Here is a 19,561-nt window from a genome sequence, read left to right as displayed (position 1 = left end):
ATCTGGAGGGCAGAGAGAACCGTGACAGAAGGCTGTGTGCAGTTAATAACTGTCTCAAGCCAGTACGTTTGCCTGCAGCATACCAGGACTGCTAAGCTTCCTTCCTCAAAAATATGATTCAGCACAACTTAGAACCACTCATAACCCACTGTGCCACATAAGATGACAGAGATCTTCCTAGTGACCTCTGTACTTGTTTCAGTTAGCTCGAGCACTGGATTTCCTGCACCATTCCTCTGTTTGAAAAAACTGAAGTTGCCTCCTTGCATTGTTTTCGTATTTTCTTTTGGTGCTGTAAAGAACTCGAGTGACTTTTCTCTGGGGTACTATCAGTGAGGTAACCAACAACTGAATATCAGCAATAATCTCCAAAAAACCGCATGTTGCCATTTTAATGTATTCACATCAGGCCTGACTTTCACTGTTTTTCAGTGATCTTTTCTTCTCCAAAAGCATTATATACAGATGTCTACTAAGATCACAATTTCCTCCTATGGTCACTGTTGCTACTATGCCACAGAACCATGTTCTGTATTCAAACTCACTGCAAACCCCTGCTCCTCCAAACCTTCTCCAACAAGCACATTTTAATCATGCTTTAATGTCTTTTTACCTGCCAACCCTTTAAAGACCTAGCAGTACTTACTCAACCTTTTCAAGATATCTTTTCCTACAGATACAAAGTCATCTGGAGTACCCGCTGGAGTCCAACCAGGTACTTCTCCTGGTTTCCTCTCTCCTTTTTGAGAGGAAACATTATGCTGCTGCAGAAAAAGTTTGGTTGATGTTTCAAGCAGACAATAGGGCAGATAGTTATCAAGAGAGAGCTTTTGCAGCAAAACCACATTTCCTTCAAAGACTGGTATGCTTTCTTCATGCAGGAACAACAGAATTCAGTGGGAGGGAGAGGATGCTTTCCAACCCAGAAGTAGAAATTGATTCAGGTTCAAGAAGTCTGTTAAGAGATAACAGTAGCAGCCTGTTCAGAAACAGGATATGTAGCAGGCACCTCCTGGCAATCTGCTATTTGGCATTATCAGTAACAGGTGAGCTGTGCACTTGGACTGACCCCAGCTCTTACACAGCTGTGACAGAAGCATGCTGGGGCAGAGGGCACTGAACCAGGTGGGATTCTGATGTGCTGCTAGCAGCCTGTCAGCTGAAGGCATTTCAGCCTGAGGAGTTCAAGTTCAGTGAGGTTACAAGCAGTTACAGGTAAGGTTGCCTTCAAACAGCTATTCTACAAATGGCTCTGCTTGTGACTTGATGCAAGCGCTTAGAAATTTCCGAATTTCGTACTCAGTTCACACCAGTGGACAGCAAGCTTCTCCCTTAGCTTCCTACCAACCTAGGAAGGACAAGCATCACGACCCTCAGTTTTCCCACATCACAAATGTACGTACAAGCTCAAACCAGAACCTAAACCTTTGCTCTCCACCTACACTTGCTTCACCCACATAAGGCTAAGGAGGTACTGGGGACACAGCCTTCTCACGCCTGGAAGAGTACAAATAATGGGCCGCAGGAGCCAGAGCAGGGCACAAAAGGGGACAAGTTAGCGAGGTACAGCCTGGAGGTGTTTCCACTATCAGAGCTCACCCAAGACACGGAGAAATGGTGATCTGCTGCATTAAGAGGCAGGCAGAATTTTGTTCACCAACTTAACAAGCTAAACAGCTCTTCTCGTCTTCTCTGAGGATCCGGGCTGCCTGTGGTATCAGCCATGCAGCACGAATCCCTACAGCGAGCAACCAGAATCCCTCTGCTCAGTAAAAAGTTGCCCACTCGGCCTCTTAGATCCAAGGACGCAGAGAGAATTCCTAAATAAATACATACATGTGAAATCGAAAAAGACCTGCTGTATTTTTGAGCTCTCGTTACACCGAACCTAAGCTCCGCCCGCGGAACGCCCTGAGGCGCGCAGAGCCCCGCGCGCGGCCAGCCGCTCTACCCGCGAGGCGGGCGGGGCCCGGAGGGAGGCGGCTCCCGGCTCCGCACTTCCCGTTTGGTCACCGGGGCACGCGGTTGCTATGGTGCTCGGCAGCCCTCCCCCTGTACCTGCGGCCATGCAGAGCACCGGCAGCCGCTCCACCGCCTCGGTGCTGGCCGAGCTCCAGTGGGACAATGGCTACGCCGTGCCCGTGGCCAACGCGGAGAACAGGGCGCTGGAGGACGACGTGAGCGCGGGGCTGTGGCTGTGGGGGCAGAGCCGAGGTTCAGTGAGACCGGAGGGTGGGTGCGCGGGAGGCTCTGTCAGGTCGGTCCGCGGAGCTCAGGAGCGCTTGGGATACGTTTGGGTGCTGGGTGAACGCCGGCCCTGCCGTGTAAGATGAGGCAATCTTGGTTATCTCGATCAGCAGCAGTACTTAAGGGTTCCAGTGCTTTTGCTGCTTTTTAAAAATGTTTAAATCTTTCACTTGGTTTCTTTGGGCAAGAAGTTGCAGAAGTCCCCTAAAACAGTTGATTGACAATTCTCTTAAATAGCTGCAGAAGATGGAAAAAGAAAAAGCGAACCTGCAAAATCAGCTGACTGACTTTGAAGAGCGTATTGAAGCGATGACATCTCATTTGAAAAACGTGAGGCAAGAGTTCAGCTTCACCCAGGTAAACTGAGATGCCTGGCGGGTCCGCTGCAGCAGGCAGATTTGGGATCTGAGCATCAAGGAAACAAATGAATGTATGGGAAAAATATTCTTAACTTTTTCAACACTCAAAGAGTTAATTGTGAGATTCTAATGAAGAGTTAATTCACAGACATGAAAAATAATGAGATGGTAAAGGTGCAAGTCTGCACTTTCATTCTTAATTAATTGGCTAAAATGGGCTGTTTAGCTTTCTAAAGAGTTCCAAGTCTAAGCTGCATGCCCCTCAGTTCAAATGTCCTAGGTGAAAAAGGAAAAGAGAGAAACTTTCCTGCAGCTGAACAACTTCTTTCCTGTCGCTGTGCTAGTTTCACGTTTTAGTTGGCACGTGAGGAAAGGGGCAGCACATACCATGCAAGAGAAGCTTCCAGAAAGTGACAGATTTGTATTATGTAGGGAAAAAATCCTGTCAAATCACTTTGTCAGAAAGATTAGACAATGTACTGCCGTAGGCCAGCCTGGTGGTCTGCCTCAGCACAGAACAACAAAAGCATTTCTTTCGCTGTACCTCCTGAATCTTACAGTAAGCTGCTGTAAGATTAATACTTTTATTTTAAGAGACTAAGATTAGTCTTTGGAAGATCCATATGCTGAATTTTGGGTGAAATATCTCTGAATTGGGTTCCTAGGGCTATACAAGGTTGATCTGGGGATATCTTATAAAATGTATGTATAAATATATATATAATATTTACATACGAATAAGAATATAAACAAATAAGTACATGAAAAGAATGTCTGTATTTCAGATAAAAAATAACGATACTCTGAAAATTCATGTATTTACATGACAAAATCATGTCATCGCTTTTGGTTCCTTGGTGATAAGGGCCTGTTGTTTATTGCAAAATGCTGAACTCTGTTGTCCTCTAGTCTCTTTACAAAGCCAGAGAGAATGAAATTGAAACTGAACAACACTTTAAAGCCCTTGCTGAAAGAGAACATGGACGCCTTAAAAGCGAGATCAAACGACTGGAAGATGAGATAGTTTCCTTAAGAGAAAAGAAAAACAGCCAAGAAGTAAGGTTCAAAATTTTTGCAAAAGAACTTCCATATTGCAGTTAAATGTTATTACTTTTGTCCTCACTTGCAGTCAAAGAAGTAATATTATAAGTCAAGATAGCCGTTTGTAATTAAGATTTTTAAACCATAATAAGGTAAATACGTTGACACTGAGGTTCTCCTTGCACAGACTGGTCCAAACTTAGCAAATATTAACTAGATACAGAAAGATTTCAATTCTTAATGCCAGATACACAGCCACACATCCATATCCCTATCTTGGTAACTCTGGAAGTTATTTTCTTTATGGTTTACAGATTAGATTGTTGATGGCAAGTCTTCTTTCCCCCATACAATAAATTCAGAGTATGATTTTAAAATGCAAAGGTTGCTTTACATTAAAAAAAAATAAATAAAATTGAATGCTGTATAACTACAGTATCTTTATATTTTATGGAACAGTCTCTTATTTTTCTACCAATCATTTACATTTTTATTTTTCATGATCTCTTTCTTCTCATTAAGTCAGTTTGTAATCTGCAGTCTCTCAGGGTAGCAGAATAAAGATATTCTTGCTATTCAGCTGCATCCAGATTTTATCTTATTTATATCAGGAAGTCTCTTCACAGTCATATGGGACCATTTGTACCCATTCATACACTGGATAAGGATCTAAGAACTAGGTGCTAATGTGTGAGGGAGAAACTTTACTCAGTGTTGCCTCAGATCAGTTTATTACGTGGAACAAATATCTTGCACATGGGTATCACTTGTCAGGAGTTGACATTTCTGTTTAAAATTATTTGCATTTTAGGTTTCTGGTAACTTATTACCTTGTTTCTTCTTTAGGACATGCATTAGCATTTCTCAATTCTCGGACACAATTAACAAAAAAAAAAACAAAACCAACCCGAACCTACGTATCAATTCTGGTCACTACAAGATGTGTGTGAACTTGCTACAGTAGCTTAAACCAGTTGTTTCAATTACTAATCAAAGAAACTATTATCTAATATTAACTCTTAAATCTACTTCAAATTTTATTAGAATACTATACATAAAACCACGAAGAAGTTGGAAAGCTTAAAACAACAGATGAACTGCGATGAGGAAGTTTTGGAGAGTTGGATAAAGGAATCAAATCGCCAAGATAATGATATTATCACACTCCAGAAGTATGCACAACAAGATGAAGGGAAACTAGGAGTAAGTAGAAATGGCTGCAGTTTTCAGAAGCAAAACAGAAAACCATTTTTTTTTATCATCTAAAGACTTTGTTATGTTGTCAGGTCAGGTAAGACTGAGATTTTGTACATTTTAAAATCTAATGATTTCTACTTTGCACAAGAGTGGAACTCTATATAAGGCTCATTTCAGAGGTAAGAGAGAATAGAACACGTTTGACAAAAAATGAAAGGCATAACTGCCTTTCATAACTTTTTTCTCTGTCAGGGTAAAATTTAAGATTGTTCACTTTCTCAGAAAACTTCAAATAGCTAGTAAAATAAAAAATTAGACAACTGGATTACACTTAATTCAGTGGGAAGTTTGTTCAAAAATGTGTGTCAAATATGGATAAGTAATTTAGATTTTCCCAATAGAACCAAAATTGTTAACATTAGTTAATATAAAATACTGCTATTTCATTAAAGCTGCCAAGAGTAATGAAGGATGGTATAAATAGACACTCCAGTCACAAGTTCAGACTTCCTAATGGTTCGTTCTTAACTACAATATTAATTTAGAAGTATCCCTTCTTTTTAGCTTGTAAATACAGTGGGGAGAAAATTGATTTTTACTCATTAAATACTTAACCACAAAACTTTAACTTAGACAATCAGTCTCACTGATAACATCTACATTAGCAAGTCACATGGTATACTAGGAAGAGTTGAGTGAAGCTGGTGGTGCTGAGGACTCCACATACACATTATGTACGTGGTGAAAAGGTTCTTCTGGCCTGGCTCCAGTCTGGACCTAAGGGACATAAGATTATGGCCTCTCGTACGAAGAAAAATTTGGGAGGCTAGATTCTGTTCTTTGTTCTCTAAAATACAATCAAATGAATGCCTCAATAACGCCATCCTTAGCTGTAGCAAAGCTTTAGAAATTTAAGATATATTAATATATTTACTTTTAAATACAGTCTATTTTCATATCATATCATTTCAGGCACTAACCCTTCAAGTAGAAAAGTTGACCATGCAAGCAAATCAGAGACGCAGAGCTCTTGATAATGAGCTTACAGAAACCATAACTGCTCAGGTTTGTGCATGAGGTTCTTGAAGTATTTTTATATACAATTCTTTTTAAATGAGAAATCATAGGGATGCTTTCTTTTAAGCAGATGGAGCTCGACAGGACAGCTGAAGATTTTCGCAGAGTTCATCAGGAAAGGCAAGAACTCATCAGGCAGTGGGAGAATGCGATACAACAGATGCAAAAAAGAGATCAACAGATTGATCACTGTGCTTTGGTAAAACTGCATTACCTGATTTATAGCGCTATATCAGCCTCATTTTCTATCTGTGAGATTGAGAAAAATTTTGCTACTGGCACATAAGAACAAGTGTTTTTTTTTTCTGTATTTTATTAAGGTGTTTTCAAAGTCCACATATTATTGCAACATAGTCAGAATTTATTTTGAAAGCATTCTCTCTCAGCGTAAATAATAGTGCTCTCCTTGATGCTGTATCAGGTTTAATTTTCAGTCTGAAAATGCAAAGCATGCCAGTTTCAATACTGCTCTTTTGTATGACTTAAGAATCTAAGGAGCAATAAGATGGAGTGTTATTTCTTAGAGTGCAAAGACAGTCAGCAGCAGCGAGGGGATTATGTCTGGGCTGTGATATTAAGAAAGGAAAATAGTGAACATTTAGAATTGGAAGGAGTTAGCGTTTCTGCATCTGTGAACAAATGTATGGGAAGTCTTAACAGTAATCTGTCTTTTGGTTTTGCTCTTCACTAATCTAACACATCTTACGTAATGCAAGAAAACCTAAAGTGTTTTTCTCCCGATAGCTACTAGCAGACTTAAAACAGGAGATGCGAAAGAAGGAAAGTGTGCTGAAAGAGAAGGCTTCCTTTTTAGTGAATGAAACTGTTAATAATATGGAATATGAAAAGAGAATTTCTTCTGCTGAGCGGGAAGCGACCAGTCTCCGGAAAGAGTATCAAACTCAGGATACTTACAGAGTTCAGCTGGAGAATGAGGTGAGGATGTCCAGTCAGTTCAGAAAACCAGACTGAAGCTGTAACTTCTTAATTTTGATTAGATGGAGGAAATACATGACTAGCATTTAGTTTTCTGTTCACATACTAGACTCTCCAACAGTTCAACAAAACATCTGTTCTTCCCAGTTTACTCTTCATTATTTGGATCTTAACCCTGAACTTAATCCCTTCAATAATAGTGCTGAAGAAAAGCAAGCATACAGCCATTGAGATGAGCTTGTATTCTCTGTGATGTTGGTATTAAATGAATTCATTTTATCTTAAATGATGTAACACATCAGATGCTTCAGAAGAAGGTGTGTCTTGCCTTTAGTATGCCTAGACTCCAGTATCGTATAAAGATGAGAGAAATCTCTTCCAAACAATTCCTGTCCTGTACTGTCAGAAATGAGCATTGATTGCCCTTGTAGTCAGGTTAAAATTCTTGAAAAACATTTTCTCACAGCTTTCTACTCAAAGGCAACAGAATAAAGCTGCCCTGTGAGTAAGAAATGTTTGATACTGTTTATGCTTATATTTAATCTGCATTTAGAGCTAGGAATGAGCCACATTGCTTCATTACTTAAATATCTGCAGTAGTTGTTCCAGGAGGTAGTTCAAGTCTCATGAATCTATTCAGAAGGGATAGACTTAGATTATCTGAGTAAGTTTTCTCTTAACAAGAAAATGGTATCACTGAGTACTCAGCAAGCTTGGCAATTTTAAAGTTTAATAATGTAAAAATTTAATAAAATACAGTTGAATCAACTTTGAAAGCTTTTCCATAGCAGGTGGTTCATGTACTGATTTCCCAATTAATTTATTAGCTGGACGTTTTGAAATCCACTGTGGACAGAACTGCTTCTGATCTAGAGTCTTTAAGAATTCAGGTAACTAATATGAAGAAAGAAATTGAGAAAAAAAAAGCCAGGTAAGAAACAGACTTTTAAAAATACAGTTTGTAAGAATTATAGATAGAATCAGATCCTTCTTCTAGCAAAGAACCTTAAATAACTTTAATTATTAAAGCCTCCAACCCTCTGGTTATTTCATGTCTATTTTACTACTGTGTACTGTACTTTCTTACACTGGGAAAGTTGGAAAATATTCCTGGTAACTGCTGTTTTTAAAGGGAGTGAAACATCCAGCTAGGGCCTATTATCATAGGTTCCAGTTCAGTCTGCATTATTGGGCAGCTTCTCAGTAAGATACTTGTTGATACTTGATTTTAGCAGTGTTTTAAGTGCAACATGCTTGCAAATTGTTAAATCATCTATTTTTGTTTAGACTAAGCTTTCTTAAAGAAAGAAATGCAGGTCTTTCCAATAAGTTGAAGCTTGTAACTGAGAAGACACTCAGTTCAGAAGACAATGCTTTGAGGATGGAAGAAATGCTAAGGGAAGAGGAGAAAACTGTCAAGGTAAAATGTTTTTGATGGTTTCTACAAATGAGGATTCGTTTGAATTTGCAAGCTCTTTCTAGAACAAACACTTAAGTTGAAATAATAAAAGACTCCATTAAAATGAAAACCTTACTTACTTCTTCTTAAGACTATTACCAGGGTGGCTAAACCATTAGCAGGGTTTCTCTACTCGCATCTGTGGCGGATAACCTAAGATGACATTGAGCTTGGCAGCTCTGGAGCTTCAGGGTAGTATTTTAACTTGGATGCGCTATTCTTGAACAGTATTTGTAATGTATTAGTCAGAAAGATGCTTTCCGTCAACATTAGCTACACATGACTTTTTGTGGCATCTATTAATTTACTGTGAAGAGATACTTAGAGGAACAATGTGGATGAAATCTCACCATTTTACGCTTTAGTTCTCTGATACTTCTCCTTCTATCTCTGCCAATACGCTGTAGTGCCGCGAAGCTTATTGAATATCCTATCGCTATTGACAACTGCACTTAAAGAGAGGAAAAAAAAATTCTATTTAGTAATTTAGATCTGCAAGAGAGACTGTGAAATCAAGGTCAAATCTTCAACCAATTTCAGTTGATGAATTTGTAATTATTTTCACTAGGTTCAGAAATACACCTCAGAATTGGACACAGGAAATTAAAAAGTTGACTTCTGAAATTAAGTTCCTCTGTTTCAGTATGATCCAGAGCCTACTGAAATCAGTGCAGAATACTACAGTCCCTAACAGATTTAACACTAAACTTACACCTGCTTTTTCCATCCTGAGTTTTGGATTTGGAATTGCACTTGCTGTCAAGTTCAACTACAAAAAATTCTGGTGGGAGAACTTGATTATAAACTCCTGAAGGGTTTAACTCATCTTACAATGTTACTAAGCCAGCAAGATCATTCACAAGCAAAATTCACAATGTATACTTATAAAATCAAGAATAAGAACACTTTTAATCAATGTGAAGACCAAATTCTATAGTGTTTTGCTTTATTAATTAGAATGTGCGTATGCAGAGTCTACTGGAGTTGTACTACAGGTAACTGAGTCTTTCAGAACAGGACTCTCAAAGGCAGCAGAATGCGATCCCACTTACCTCATTTTTGCAGTGTACTTAGAAGAAACTAGTATACTGAGCTGCTTGAGCTTTGGAAGGTCTTTTGTCATTGGGGGTGGTGGTGGGGAGTAGAGGAAGGGAGGGAAAGAAGAGAGCTGTCATCTTGTTAGGGTTATTAAAAAAAACCACCTCAATCCTGTTCTGTTTCATAACATTCCTGGCTACCTGAAATGTTCAGTGTTGTCTTTGCCCTAACAGACCCTCCTCAGACCTCATTTACTGCACTGATTAATGTGTCAGTGGTAACTTACCTCTCTGCATAAGGAAGTGATTTAAAAATGTGTAATTAAGGTCATGTAATAGCAGGGTAGGATCAAAGTTAAACCAGAAAACCCTTTCTCTTGAAGTCAAATTTTTTTCTTGACAGCCATTTTGAAGACCTGTTAAATTCCACATTCTCATTAATCAATATAGTATTGATTTTTTATCTCCCCTACATATGATTAATAAATCTTCTCAACTAACTTAACGATTAATTGTCACTAGGAAAAAGAAACAGAACTGAACCACCTAAAAGAAGTATTTTTCAAGAAAACTCAAGAGCTAAAGGAGCAGAAGGATAAGGAGAAGTGTGTTCTGGCAGAAATTGAGGGAAGTCGAGCATCACTCAAAAATCTTAATAGTCATCTGCGCAGACTTGATGCAGATGCAGTAAAACAACAGGAATTAATATACAACCAGGTAAAATATCAATACACTTTCATTTTCTGATTGTTCCTGGGGTGTGATGACAGTAAATTGCTCAAATTCTGTAATCCCTGTCAGTATCTTGCAATTCTCAAAATGTTGTGCAGTATTAATCTGAAGTCTGCACTTCTGTCTCTAGATGTAGCAGTAAAATAACTGAAACTTGCTACGTATCACCTACATTATGTGCATGTGTATTTTGTTGCTTTTTGGATCTGATACTTTTCCCACTAATTTCTCAAACCAGTTCTTTGATCCCTGTGAACCGCAGACACCTCAGGGTAAATTTTTAAAGCAATACAAGAGGTACATGCCAAAATCCTTTTATTTACTAATTGGATTTTGTGCAAATTTCCTATGCACCACTTTGAAAATTCGCTCTTTTATATTGGCATCCACTGGTAACAGCAAGATGGCAACTATGCTGTAAGCCTCCCTTAGAGCAGACTGCTGAGTGTGCTTTGTTATTTTTCTAGCAGATTACTTCTGAGCCATCTTTGCACATCAGTCATCTAAGACTATTTTGATAATGTTTTACATTTATGAGGTCTATAAGCCATAAATTATTATAAAACAATAGCTTAATTAGGTGACTGTCCTAAAGCAACATTTAGATCCAGCACTCTAGCTTCATGGGAAGGCTATAATTGCTTATCTGAGACTATGAATTAACTTTCAAATATTTTAACAGGATTTTTATATTCAGCAAGTACAGAGACGTCTGTCACGGTTAGAAGGGGAGGTTAATGCAGATGAAAAACGAGTTTTGGAAGAAAAAGTTGCTGAACTTAAGAAAGCCTTAGAAGAAAAGAAAAATACATATGATATTTTAAATGCACAGCACAAGAAACTTCAGGTAACTTCCTTAGAACATTAGATTGATAATGCTATATGTTCATAGCCTGGAGTATTATTGGAGTCAAGTAGTTTTTGAAGATGAACTAAAAATATCGAAGTCATGGCCAGACATGACTGCAGATTTTTATTTTTTTTAATAGACCAAAATACATGATTATATTAGTATTGCCTTATTGGCTGGAATACGTACGTTATACAAGTAAGAATTAATTACCAGACTGCAAATAAAACAAGCGACGACATCAATATTGCAACAGCACTCTCCATCAGGACAGCAATGCTCTAGGTACTGCTTATATGGCAGAATATGGACAAAAGACAGGTGCCAAATATGGCACCTGGCTCCAGCACTTAGTGTTTTTTTTTCACTAAAATTAACTAGTAGTTTTTGGTGCAACTTGCATTAAGATAAATAAATTAAATATAAATCAATTAAATATAACTTAAAATTTAATTAAACAGAATGATGTCCATTTCATCAAGAGAGCAATGGATAAGTCAGGAGAAGAAGCAAATGGTCTGATGATCAAGATAAATGAACTAAACCTTTTCAATGAGAAATCAGATCAAGAGTTAAAAAAAGCTAAAGCCATTAAGCAGGTACAGAATTTTGTATTTTTTTCTAATACAAGGCACTATGTTTTCCCCCTAATATGCATCAATCCATGTGTCATTTGAAGGTTGTTGTTTGTCCCTCCTGGGGCTACATTATATCTATAACAAACCTCTAGTTTCTTGTGTCGCACCTTCTGTCCCAAACTTTTATCTGAATTCATTTCCATCACTGTTATCCTACCTAAAAATGATACTTTCTCATGTTGAGACCTTTCTGGCATTTGATAGGAGATGATGATTGAAGATAATCTCCTAAAACTAGAATTGAAGCGTCTTCAAGATACGCTTTGTAATAAGACAGAGAAGGTTCTAACACTGGAAAAACAAAAGTTGGAGTTAAAGAAAGCCATTGCAGAAAGAAATGAGGAAATTAAGATTCATAAGGCAATGCTGGATTCCCAGATCAGACTTGTGGATCAGGAACGGCAGCGCATAAGGTAATGATTATTTTCAAAATCTCTGGTGCAGCAACTCAAAAACAACATTACAATTTAAAACATACTACGTTTCCCTAAAAATCCTACCCAATCATCATTCAGCTTGTTCATCGTCAGAGTAATTGAAAAAAAAAAAGTAATTAAAAAGATTTTATCAAGTACTTTTTAACATGTGAACTTGCTTAAAAAGAAAGGCACCTTAACCTTTACCAGTTGGAGGAATTGGGAGTGAAGTAAATCGTGCTATAAGTCACATACTAAGACAGTTGAAGCTAACAAGCAATCTTTTCTCTGAAAACCAGCTTGCAAGCATTAACTACTAGGCAGCACTGTCCATTACCACTGGTCAGTAAGAGACTACTGCTTATTCTGTTACTGAAGATCCTCTACAGGACTGAGAAGAAGCCTCAGTTGCAGGCATTTTGTTTGAAGCACATGTTGTGTGTGCAACCCTGCATTTCTCAAGCAAATCAGGAAATGTGAAATTGGTGTTGGGAGGCATAAGAAAGTATTCACAGTGTTTAAAACAGGAGAATTGTTTTTGAGGAGGTCTTGATAAAACTTATTTGGCTCGTCTAGCATGGGTGTTCTCTTTTATTTTTATAATAAAAAACAGCACTTAGTTATCTGTTCTATATAGCAAAAAAAAAATCTGCTCAACTACGTGGATCTTACTTCTTGCCAATATATTATAATATAGAAGATACTCCCTTATAAAGCAACCACATTAAAAAATAAAAACAAATTTTCCCTTCTACAATAATCACTATGAAGTATTTGGAAACAGGATTTAACTCTTAAATACCAGTATCTGTATCTAGTAAAAAAATCAATGCTTTTAGCAGCTGAACTGCTGAAATCTGGCAGGGTTTTTATTCACTCCTCTGCTAACCACACCCCACACAACAGGAAATTAGAATGATTTAGTGTGACTAAAGCTTAACTGCTCACCAAGAGTGCAGAATGGGTGTTTTTTCCCTTTGGTAATTACACAGCTAATTGATACTTCCATGTAATTTGATTTGGGGTTATTGCTTGCTGTTGCTTACTCTCATCTCGGAGTGGCAATATTAAGATAGTAGCAGCAGGGGGCAGCTCGTGCAGCTGCAAGATTTAAATGCCAAACCTTTAAACGTTTTCAGGGAGGACTGTGGCACAGCCTTTCATGATGCAATGATCTGAAATATGAAAATAAATTTGACTCATTTTAGAGCTGAGAGATAACAGTAAACAACCAGAAAAAAACAGGTGACTGTGGCTGGGAGAACACAGAAAGCATCAAAAACCAGGAGCAGCACAATTGCTGCCTTGCCTGCGTCCTAGTAGAGAGGCAGGCTGCTGGACTAACACCAGTAATTTAAACTGCTGCAGCAAGAACTGCACACAGAACGCTGTTAGACAAATATTTTCTCATCTCATTTATTTTTCCCCAAATACTTCAGTGCTGAATTTCAAGATCGCCTAAATAAAATTGATAAACTGAGATGCAGATACGAAATTCTTACTGTTATCATGATGCCACCTGAAGGAGAAGAGGAGAAAACTCAGGCCTACTATGTAATAAAGGTATATTATTATGTTTATGTTCAACTTAGAATCATAGAATCACCAAGGCTAGAACAGACCTCTAAGATCATCTAGTCCAGCCGCCCACCTATCACAAGTATTTCCCACTAAACCATGTCCCTCAGTACAACACCTGAGCGTTTCTTGAACTTGTCACTGACCAGAACTCCCAGATCCCTGTCCACAGGGCTGCTCTCCAGCCCCTCATCCCCTGTGCTGTACACAGAGCCAGGAACGCCCTGTCCCAGGTGCAGAATCTGGCACTTGCTCTTGCTGAACTTCATACAGTTGGTAGGTGCCTATTTATAACAGACCCATTTATTAGAACCTTTTGAGCCCCATCTGTCAGCCATCTGCTGATATGTTGTACTACATATTTGTCTAGTTGTATGCTGGATATGTTGTCAAGGATACTGTGAGAAACAGTACTGAAAGTTTAGCTGAAACCCAAAAAGCTTTATTATCACTGGCTTCCCTTGGTGAACTAGATAGGTAACCTTGTCACAAAAGGAAATGAAGTTAGTTAAGCACGACTTTTCCTTTGTGAACCTATGCTGGCTATTACCAATTACTACATTGTTTTTGAAGTGTTCTTCAATAACTCCCAGAATAGTCTCCATAATTTTATCAGGCAGCAAAGTGAGACCAACAGGCCTGCAGTTACCAGGATCTTCTTTCTTTTCTTGAAAATTAGGACTCTTCCCAGCTTCTCATCATCTGAGACCTCTCCAGATGCCCAAGACTGTTGAAAAATAATTGTAAGAGGTCTCACAAAAACATCAACCCTTCTTTCAGTAACCTGGAATGAATCCCACTGGGACCTACTGACTTATGTGCATCAGCTTCTGGTACTCTAAATACCTACTGCTTCCAGTAACTCAAGTCTCAGTCCAATCCTGACATAGATAACCTCAGTATTTACTTAGGATTTTCACCCCCCAAGTACTGAACTTACTTTTCTCTGTATAATTGTTCTAATGTTTTTAGTATGCATTCAGTCACCCAAAACACCCATTTTATTTTCAGGCTGCACAGGAAAAGGAAGCACTTCAGCGTGAAGGTGATGATTTAGATGCAAAGATCAGCAAAGCTGAAAATGAAATTGTAGCTCTTGAAAACACTCTGCAAATACTTAATAACTGCAACAGCAATTACAGAAACTCTTTCAAGGAAGTCACTGAGACAAGTATGTAAAATGTAAATTACTGTTTGCTGTGTGAGTTACAGATGATGGTATAACTGCTATACAGTGGGGAAATTCAGTGGCACGAATGAATGAATCACAGCCAGAGACTAAACTTGTAGTAGCAAAAGGGAGTGAAATTCACACTACTACTATTAGTTCAGCAAGGCTGAGCAGAGTAACCACAGAAAACATTCACATTCTTCCATCTGATTTATGTGAACATCCTCTAAGCCCATATAAATACTGCGAAGGAACATTTAGAGGAAGCAGAGCATAACAATAATTACTAGGAAAAGTCATTACTGGGAGAAAGGAATGAGTAAAGACATATACAGGTCTAGGAGATAAAGCTGCACAGTACAAAAATCACTACCATCCCTGCAGTGCTGCATCTCACACACAACCAGCCCAAATTGCAGAAACAAACCAGATTGTGCCATTGACCGTCTTCTGGCATCAACTAAACTAGCTGGGTCACAAAAATACCCAGAGTAACTGGGCTGCAACTCCAGCTCAGTTACAGCCAGCTGGGTACATGCGTTCTAGTGAATGTAGATCTTTTAGCTAAGCTATCAAATTGGATCTTCACATGGAAGGGGAGAGGAAAAAGTAGTAACCTGTCATCTGGGAAAATTATGAGGAAAAGCAAGAGAAACGGCACTATTTCAAGGTAGCGTCAGCAGCTTAAAATAATAAACTACAAACTTTTTTTTGGATATTGGAAATCTCAAAATTCTGGAACTTATCTTCATCTGTTGTTTCTGTCACATAAACTTGTTTTCCATCAGTGGAACTTCCTTTATTTAGCTCACAAGAAGCATCACCATGAGCAATTATATAAATTTGATCCTAGAAGATATTTAATTTATGTGTCTTCTGTTGGCTCTGGAAATAGTGGATTTAAAATCAGTATCTTCCATAAAGCCAGTAAGTGATCTGGAACAAGTAAGAGAATATTACAAAAAGATCTTGAACCTCAAGGTTTCTGTAGCACTTTAACACTAATGTTCTAATATTCTGCAATGCAATTACAGTCAAGTACAACTTATTTTGAAATGAAAATTGAGGTGTGTACATCAGTTGTTCAGCGTCAACTCTGCCTCATTGTTTGGGAACACAGGTGAGGAGCATGAGGAAAAACTGAAACTAGAAGAAGAGAAAAGGGTTGCTGATGAAAAATACAGATACAAACGAAGACAAGTCAAGGAACTTCAGGAATATCTCCAGGTAAAATACAAGCAAAAGTTCCAGTCAGACAAGGCTGCAGGACGTAGTTCAATCCATACAAACCATCTCATTGAAAGAATAGGAAATTCTGGAACAACTTTTGCCACAATTTTCTTTTACAGCTTATACTTTGTATCAATATATGCAATTTTACATCTCCTTTCAAAAATTAATTGCTTGTCTGAATTTCCTTGAGTTGCAACTGAACACCAGGCTTTTTAGTCACATATGCCTTAAAGATTCGACATTCCAGATTCATAGTGAAAAATGCTCTGTGCTGGCATCCAAGAAAGCAGTTACATCTTTGTAGCACACTGTATCAACCTGTCCAGTATTGCAGGTGTTAAAATCAACACATCTTGTCTCCTCTGGCATTTTTTTTATTGGCATTACAGGTGTTCTGCTTTGTCTACACAGTACTACAGTTTAGCTAGAGAAAGTTAGGTGATTCTTATCAGGAAAAGGATAACCTGTGTTCAGGCTCCACATCAGGGATTTTCTCTTGGTCCCCTTGTAATCAGAAAGCACCCCAGGCCCTTAAGAAATAGCATCACTTCACTAAAATTTCACACATCGAAGTTAAGATATCCTTAAGCAGAAGAAACCAAAGGCATGCTGTTATATCCCACATGATTGTGCTAAGCCCTGTAGGTCAACATTCTTTTTGCTTATTTTACCTCCACAGAACATAGCTGTCCCTCTTCTTCAATGTCAGAGATGTTATTTCTTAAGCTAGGTTTGTCTTTAGTGGGGAATAAATTCTAGGGAGCTCTTAAAGCATACACTTGCCTTTTTATTTATTTGTTGAAAACAGAGCCACCCTTATAGAGCTGACTGTACTCACTCCAGCTGCTGCATCCTGTCTCTTCTCATGGGAAACAAATGAAGAATGTTATTTTTCTTGGGATAGCTTGCAGAGGAAAGTGTGGCACTGCAATGTTCAGTACTATGCTGCATAAATCCTTTGTAGATGCAACTCCCATCCACATCTGAAAACACACATCTGTAATTTCATTATTCATACCTTTAAAGTCAAGGGGAATATACTGAAATTAATTAGTGGTCCTTCATGCAAGTATTTATTCATTGAACAGTCTGAGAGAGCTGCAATATCATCACTATTATTTGCTTGAGCTACATTTAGAAACAAGTAGTGGCCGTAACACATCCTCTGATAAAGTAATATAAAAACTGAAAGGATATCACAACTGCTTTATAAATTAATACTATTCAAATGAATTTGCAGAGCATGGAAAAAAATTTGGATGCACTACTGAAGGAGGAGGCCATCTTCCAAGAGCAAAATAAGGAAAAACAAGCTGTTATATTGCAGCTGAACAAAGACATAGAAGAACAGAAGCCAAAACTAGAAAGGGTTATAAAACAGGTCTGTATGTTGATTAATTACTTCTAACTTTAGTGGTCAACAGCTGTGCTGTGTGTTAAAACCACAGCACTAGAACTCGGCAGGTTTCTGCAAGGAAACCGCATCTTTATCACAGCATGTTTTAACCTTATGTTAAAAGTGTTCCAGACTCTCCAGAGAGATTCAGTCCCTAAAGAAAACTAAAACAGAAACACAGGAAGAGAAAGACATTGATCTCCGTGCATTGAAGACCTTCAGCAAAACCATCAACAAATTGTTAGCCGATGTTCTAAACGCAAATCCTGATTTAACCACATCCTTTCAAAAGTACTTTCACCAGGTGAGCTTTCCAGTCAACTGCCACTAAAATCTTGATTCATAGCAAGCACCTACTGATAAGGTGTCTTTCAAGAGCAACTCTCTAATTCAGCAATAAAGAACACTTAAGGTACAACAGCAAAAATGCGCTCATCTGCTTTCAACGTATGTTTAAGTACAAAGCATTATAAACTCTCCTGCTGTGCTGTATCCTATTACACAACTTTTTTTTTTCCCCCCTCCAAACTTCCTAGTTCAATTTAGAGCTGCCGACAGTTGCTTCTCCTGGTGGTAGTCAACGTTCTCGATCACCATCCACACAGAGCTCACAATCTTCTAGCAGGTGAGTGCTAGCAGTGTTCTTTTGTGGGAGGTGGGGATGTGCACGTTCATTTTTAACTGAAAGAGCAGCAAAATTATTCCCTACATGATAGAATTCCTTACTCTTGCAGGTTATTTCAGTCTTGCCTCTGCTTATTGAACACCCTAGGAAAAGTTTCTCCCTCCTTTCTAGATTATTAAACTAGATTATTTTTCTAGACTTTCTAGATTAAACTAGATTATTTTTAGCACACAAGTTTAAAATACACAGTTTAAAATAAATTAATTCTTCTGCAGTTAGTTCCGTTTTGCTAACTGTGCTGTCACTAAAAAGTGTTTTCACACACACAAATTTGAGCTCCAGCCAGACCTGGCACTTGAATTTGTAAACTCCCTTTCCTAATTAATCAGGAAATACAGACCTATACTACTTTATTGATAGCTTTCTCCTCTCTCTAACATACATTTCATTAACAATGCATGAAACATACTGAATCACTTTGTGATCTAACAACATTTCCAAAGGTTACTTAAGCCATTAACGGTAATGTCTACAAAGATCTTTGTAGTGCATTTACCTAGAGCAGACACTGATTTTGTATACTGATGAGTAAATTTTTGTTTTTCAGATCCTCCAGAAGCACAAATTCAGGCTCTAGTCAGACTTCATTGCTCAAAGTCGTAGACATGAATTTATCTGTCAGCATTCCCACAGAAGCAGCTGCTGCCAGCTCACAGCCATCCAGCAGAACTAGCAACTCTGACAGTTAAATCACAACTCTTAAATAATCTTTTGAAGGCCACAGTTAAGGCTTCTAAACTGGTCAAGTTTCAGCTTATTTTACCCAGGCCTGCTGGCAATTAGACCACAATTTCTACCCAAAAATTTCTTTAAGTAAGCAATATATCATTTACTATAGTGGACGTTTTCCATAATACGTTAACCTTTAAATACCTGGTTTTGCTGTTGAAGAACAAAAAACCTGTGAAACCCTTTAGAAACCAGTAATTCACATTCTAAATGAAAATAGCTTTAATGTAACCACCGTTAATTTCAGTAAACTGGTATCTCACAATTACTGCTGTCTCACCGCACAACTTGCAACTCCAGGTAGTCAGCTGACTGCATTATGCCTATTCTATTTGCAAAAGCTGCAGCAGGGGCAATAAACTGTAAAGATGGCTCAAGCTTAACCTTAATTACAAAGATGTTGCATTTTCCTGTAACTGTCCTTCTTACCTTAACACCAACATGGAGCACTTGCAACAACCTCGACAACATTATTTGTGCATTGTGTCCAGGTCACTCTTGACTTCTAAACAGTCATCTCAGATCTTATGTTAATCAAAAGCTGGTGACAATATATGATAATGCAATTAAAGTCAGTAAAACACCACTACTTTGCACAACTACATGGCACCTTTTTGGTAACTGACAGTAAGAATTACTTTGCAAAGGTGCAGATGAAATGAAATACAACTGGTATTATATGTCAGCCAGATGTTAGCTATTACTTCAGTAGCAATAATAAATTTCTTCTTACAAAAACATTAGAGAATGTGTTTGATGTACTTAAAAAGCATAATGCAT

At 38.1% G+C, this 19,561-nt stretch overlaps 1 protein-coding gene and 1 long non-coding RNA gene across 3 annotated transcripts in view; one reads left to right on the top strand and one right to left on the bottom strand.

Moving 5' to 3' along the window:
• Positions 1 to 1,992, bottom strand: part of LOC110398516 — a 45,930-nt gene extending 43,938 nt beyond the window's left edge. Inside the window, exon 1 of one of the 2 annotated variants that reach the window (XR_002438430.1) lies at positions 1,837 to 1,992. This is a non-coding gene — a long non-coding RNA (uncharacterized LOC110398516). The remainder of the gene's footprint in view (positions 1 to 1,836) is intronic. The other variant, XR_002438429.1, reaches the window with a different exon arrangement.
• On the top strand, positions 1,990 to 19,524 carry CCDC39 (coiled-coil domain containing 39). The gene is made up of 20 exons (XM_021396219.1): positions 1,990 to 2,177; positions 2,485 to 2,604; positions 3,516 to 3,662; positions 4,692 to 4,850; positions 5,817 to 5,909; positions 5,992 to 6,120; positions 6,666 to 6,857; positions 7,685 to 7,788; positions 8,145 to 8,277; positions 9,876 to 10,070; positions 10,768 to 10,932; positions 11,397 to 11,534; positions 11,778 to 11,986; positions 13,429 to 13,552; positions 14,579 to 14,738; positions 15,859 to 15,965; positions 17,212 to 17,352; positions 17,492 to 17,671; positions 17,904 to 17,992; positions 18,600 to 19,524. The coding sequence occupies exons 1-20, from the start codon at positions 2,031 to 2,033 to the stop codon at positions 18,739 to 18,741; spliced, it is 2,874 nt and encodes a 957-aa protein (XP_021251894.1). The 5' UTR covers positions 1,990 to 2,030; the 3' UTR covers positions 18,742 to 19,524.

This window comes from Numida meleagris, chromosome 4 (assembly GCF_002078875.1).
Source record: "Numida meleagris isolate 19003 breed g44 Domestic line chromosome 4, NumMel1.0, whole genome shotgun sequence".
In the NCBI taxonomy this organism is placed as follows: domain Eukaryota; kingdom Metazoa; phylum Chordata; class Aves; order Galliformes; family Numididae; genus Numida; species Numida meleagris.
This window is presented reverse-complemented; position numbering and strand designations above follow the sequence as displayed.

Bases quoted from the DNA above. Each gene is read 5' to 3' on its own strand.
- CCDC39 (XM_021396219.1), top strand. From the start codon at position 2,031: ATGGTGCTCGGCAGCCCTCCCCCTGTACCTGCGGCCATGCAGAGCACC. The intron at 8,278-9,875 runs GTAAAATGTTTT...AATTGTCACTAG, and splicing joins AAGAGGAGAAAACTGTCAAG to GAAAAAGAAACAGAACTGAA. The intron at 17,993-18,599 runs GTGAGTGCTAGC...TTTGTTTTTCAG, and splicing joins AGCTCACAATCTTCTAGCAG to ATCCTCCAGAAGCACAAATT.